The 5,096-nt window shown below is 35.7% G+C and overlaps 1 protein-coding gene across 1 annotated transcript; it reads right to left on the bottom strand.

The window, feature by feature from the left end:
- Positions 1-2,414: 2,414 nt before the first annotated feature.
- Positions 2,415-4,094, bottom strand: LOC105801516 (uncharacterized). The gene is made up of 5 exons (XM_052633842.1): positions 3,977-4,094; positions 3,762-3,928; positions 2,940-3,125; positions 2,551-2,615; positions 2,415-2,439 (listed from the first exon to the last, which is right to left on the bottom strand). The coding sequence occupies exons 1-5, from the start codon at positions 4,092-4,094 to the stop codon at positions 2,415-2,417; spliced, it is 561 nt and encodes a 186-aa protein (XP_052489802.1).
- Positions 4,095-5,096: the final 1,002 nt, after the last annotated feature.

The following is a 5,096-nucleotide window of genomic DNA, read 5'->3' as shown; positions in this document are numbered from 1 at the left end:
ACTCTAACAGCATTGTCAAAGAGCTTCTGGTCCACTCTCCCAAACATTTTAACTGAAAAAGACGAATACAGAAGGAAATTTTTGAGAATTTTGATCCCTCATAAAGTTCTTCATTCATGTCATTAAGTAGGGCGTATAACTTTGCCGCTTCTCCAGTCGGCTCTTCATGAGGAACACTTGTTCCCGGTTAGGTAAAAGCATTTGCACCAACATTACAGTCATCAGATGCCACAAAGTCGGCTGGGAACGACTGTAAACCATGATTGTGCATATTAAATGCATCCCGCAACATACCTTCCATGTCATCCCCTCTAACGGACTGATGGTAAGTTGTACCAGGATAAGATACATCCATCATTGAAGAGGAAGTACTAGGCGGACAGTCTCCATGAAAAAACCATTTTTTATAACCCCGAACAAACCCATCAATAATTAGATGCTCGTATACAACTTCACGATAATGCCAGTTTATGTTGACACAGTTCTTACACGGGCAAAGAATCATGTTCTCTTGGCTTGCATATTGAAATGCATAATTTAGAAAAGTCTGTACTCCATTTCGATAACCGTTGCTTACCCTTGACAAATTCATCCAAGACCGGTCCATTTCTTAATTCTTGAAGTCTAAAGTTGACAAAAAATTAGACAAGTAAGTTATTTATTTATAGGTATAAATAAGTTATGTAAGTTATGATATATGTGATATATGTTTATGTATGTAAGTTATGTATTATGTAAGTAATGTAAGTTGTGTATTATGTAAGTTATGTAAGTTGTGTAAGTTCGTATGATGTAAGTTATGTAAGTTGTGAATAATGTAATTTATGTAATTTGGGTATTATGGAAGTTATGTAAGTAATGTATTATGTAAGTTTATGTAAGTTATGTAAGTTATGTAAGTTATGTAAATTATATAAGTTTATGAAATTTGATCTTTAAATTATGTAAGTTATGTAAATTATGTAAGTTAAGAAATTTGATCTTTAAATTATGTAACTCTTGTAACTTATGTAAGTTATGTAAATTATGTTAGTTATGAAATTTGATCTTTAAATTATGTAAGTTATGTATTATGTAAATTATGTAAATTATGTAAGTTAAAATATTTGATGTTTGAATTATGTAAGTTATATAAATTATGTAAGTTATGAAATTTTATCTTTAAATTATGTAAGTTGTGTATTAAGCTTAAGTTATGTAAATATTTTTCGTTATTAAAATAGCATAAAATAAATAGAAGATACGAGAAGAAGGAAAACATAAATATGTATGTATTATATTTAAATTATGTAATTTATGAAATTTGAACCATAAATTATGTAAGTTATGTAAATTTGAACTTTAAAATAAATAAAAATATTGAAGAGGTTTTCCGTGATTAAAATTAAATAAAATATATAACATATAACTTTAAATACATGAAATTAGGTGCTGTAATTAAAATAAAAGAGAAGTAAACAATATATTTTTCGTGATTAAAATAGCATAAAATAAAGAAAAAGGTAAATAATTAAGAAGGAAAACCTACAAATAGTTATGTAAAATTTGGTCCCATTTAACCAAATGTTAATGTTATTTACACATTTAAAATTGAGATTTTGGAAATGAATTACTTGACAAATTTTTACTTGAGAAATGTTAATATTATTTACACATTTATAAGATTATGTAAATAAATTATTTATTATATTTGGGTCCTTAGAATCTTATGCAATATTTGATGCTGTAATTAACAGCAATGGTGATGGTCGGACACGTGATAACGTTATATTTTAAATTGGTTTCGTAATTTTAACTAACGATAATCATTAACTCCCAATTTGTTAAATAAAACCAAATTATAATCGAAATCCCACTACAATTTATGAATTTGGTTCTATTTTAGTCAACATTATATTTACTTAGTGTATGGTTGCTATATTGTCTTTGATTTATGAAGGACGTCGAATCTCAATATAAATAAAAATACATACCAAACTGGATGCCAGTTACAGCAGAAAACACAAGGCAACAGATTAGTAGATGGCAAATTTTAAATCATACAGAATTGTTAAAAAACTATCAAAATGAATATTTCAATGTTGTTAATAAAAAAAATTAAACTTTGAAACTAAAATGAAATTACAGGAAAATATTTCGTTTCAATCTTTGAATGTGATGGGAAAAAGAAACAAAAGCAAGTACCTTTACGAAGGGGGAAAAACAAACATGTTAAATGAATATTAATGCAACCATTATAAGCAAAACCCTTTGAAGATTGTCTTTATAAAAATATTCGATTTCTGTAATTCTACAATATCTAGAAAATAGGAATGAAAAACAACCATTATCTCTAGTCTGTACCAGGTATTAAAAAGGATAACGCACAACCTGCATTGGAACAATATTGTTATCTGCCAACTAATGCTGATAACTTAAATGTTTCCACAAACCAAGACCCTGCAAGAAAACAAAGCAACATTCATAAACCCAGTATAGTAGATACACTCATAGACTGATAGCAAATATTTACCTAAACCAGCTTGCAAATAAAAAACAAAATTAAATAACCTTAACCTCGACGACATAAGAACCGAATTATCACCCACGAACACCACCAAAGTTATTGATAGGACCTAAAAAAAGAGCAAAGAAAGAAAACAGAGAAGAAGAAGATCCGGAGAAGAAGAGAAGAGAGTGCAATTTTTTTCTAATTCGATAACTGCCAAAAACCATGCAGTACATGCAAATATTAAAGAAAAATAACAAAACAACTGACGTGGCACATTTCAGTTATCACCAAAATGCACCGTTCCACTAATTCTCCAAAACTCCCCGTTTCACTAAAATTATTTTAATTGATTTCTTCCTGCTAACATTTTGGCTCGTAACAGTATTTCCCTCCCGCAAAGGCTTCCTTGTCCTCAAGGAAGAATCCAAGGAAATTTGGTCTGGATTACAGGAAGTGGTTCCCACGTTGCATCCTCTGGAAAAGAATTAACCCACTCTACTAACACTTCTGTTACCGCATGATTTCCTCTCTTGACCATCCTTCTATCTAAAATGTGAACTGGTTCTTTTGGCAAGACACTTTGATCATCCACCAAGGGCAATTGATCTTGCGTAGGAGCCAAACCAACGTGTTTCTTAAGTTGAGAAACATGAAAAGTAGGATGAATCCGCGAATTTGGCGGCAGTCAGAGAGTATAAGCCACAGCTCCTACCTTCCCAATAACTGGAAAAGGGCCATAGTACTTGGGAGACAGTTTCTAATTAATAACCCTTCGAAGAGACTGCTGTCTATAGGGTTGCAGCTTTAGGTAAACTAAATCACCAATTTGGAAGCTTCTTTTTGAGCGGCGCTTGTCAACAAAATATTTCATGCGATTCTGAGCTTTTTTGAGACAGGAATGAAACAACTTTCGTGCGGCCTCCCTAGCTTGTAGGCTGCAATCTACCATGGCCATAGAAGATGCACCCACTAGATAAGGCACATGTGTAGGTGGAGGTTGGCCGTACAAGGCCTCATACAGGGAGAGTTGGATAGAAGAATGGAACGAGGAGTTGTACCACTATTCAGCAAGTGGCAACCAGTAGGACCATTGAGTTGGTGTTTCCCCCAACATGCAACGTAAATAATTTTCAAGACACCAGTTTAAGACTTCCGTCTAGCCATCAGTTTGGGGGTGATAGGCCGTTGAAAGGAGGAGTCGAGTCCCCGATTGTCTGAAGAGCTCTTGCCAAAAATGGCTGACAAAAATCTTGTCTCTGTATATATGCACCAGATACTCGTTAGCGACATCAGTGGCCGTATATGGATGAGACAAAGGTAGAAAATGGCCGTATTTGGTAAGGTGATCAACCACCACTAAAATGGAGTTCTTTTTATTGGAAGAGGGAAGTCCTTCGATAAAATCCATGCTGATTACCGACCAAGCACGATCTGGAACTGGTAACGGTTGTAACAACCCAGGAGAAGCTACTGTTTCTCATTTACATCTTTGACAAACAACATATTCCCGAATCCATTTCTTAACATCAGTGGTGAGACCCTTCCAATATATTAGACTAGAAAGCCGCTTCCTAGTGACCTGAACCCCCGAATGGCCCCCCATCGCACTGTCATGAAAATGAGAAAACTATTCCTGACGCAGAGACGGAAACTGTCCAACCACAATCTTTCCTCTCTGAAGCAAGAACCGACCATCCCAAGAGTATTTCCAGTCCTGACCTGGGAACTGTTGAATCCTCAGAATGATCTTCCTTAATCTGTTATCCCCAGCATAAGATTGCTGCACTCTTTCAAGGAGGCTTGAAATCACCGAACTAGCTGTAAGCTGGAAGTGCTGACCAGCTTCTAGCTGAGGTTGTCGAAAGAGAGCATCCGCAACTCTATTATTTATTCCCCTCTTGTATACCACGTCGAAGTCATAGCCCAGCATTTTAGCCACCCAACACTGCTGGAACGGGGTAATCGCCACTTGGTCAGATAAGAATCTCAAACTCTGATGATCCGTACGAATTGTGAAATGTCGCCCTATCAAATAAGAGTGCCATTTCCGAATAGCTAGCAGAACCGCTAACATTTCCTTTTCATAAATCGACAGAGCCTGATGACGCACACCCAGGGCCTTACTAAAGAAGGCGAGAGGCCGACCTTGTTGCTGTAATACCGCCCCAACTCTAAATCCACTAGCATCCATATCCACTGTGAATTCCCACTGAAAATTTGGGAGCGCCAGTACTGGTGCTGAACACAGAGCTTTTTTAAGTGCTTGGAAAGCCTCTGTAGCCCGTTTTGACCAACCTCAACCGTTCTTCTTCAGTAAATCTGTTAACGGTCTAGCAAGCACACCATAACCTCGAATGAACCTCCTATAATAGCCTGCGAGACCGAGGAAACTACGCAACTCCTTAACCGTATTCGGGGTTGGCCAAGATGATATGCACTCGATCTTGGCAGGGTCTATGGAAACAGTACCCTCATGTAATATGTGTCCCAAATAGTGTATTTGAGAGGAACCAAAACAACATTTCGACTTCTTGGCATATAATTGTTGCTCTCGGAGAATGAGAAAAATAGCTCTCAAATGTTGCAAGTGCTCCTACCATGAAGT

The sequence above is a fragment of the Gossypium raimondii genome, chromosome 7 (genome assembly GCF_025698545.1).
Source record: "Gossypium raimondii isolate GPD5lz chromosome 7, ASM2569854v1, whole genome shotgun sequence".
NCBI lineage: Eukaryota > Viridiplantae > Streptophyta > Magnoliopsida > Malvales > Malvaceae > Gossypium > Gossypium raimondii.
Note: the sequence above shows the minus strand (reverse complement) of the source record. Positions and strands in the feature narration are given on the sequence as shown.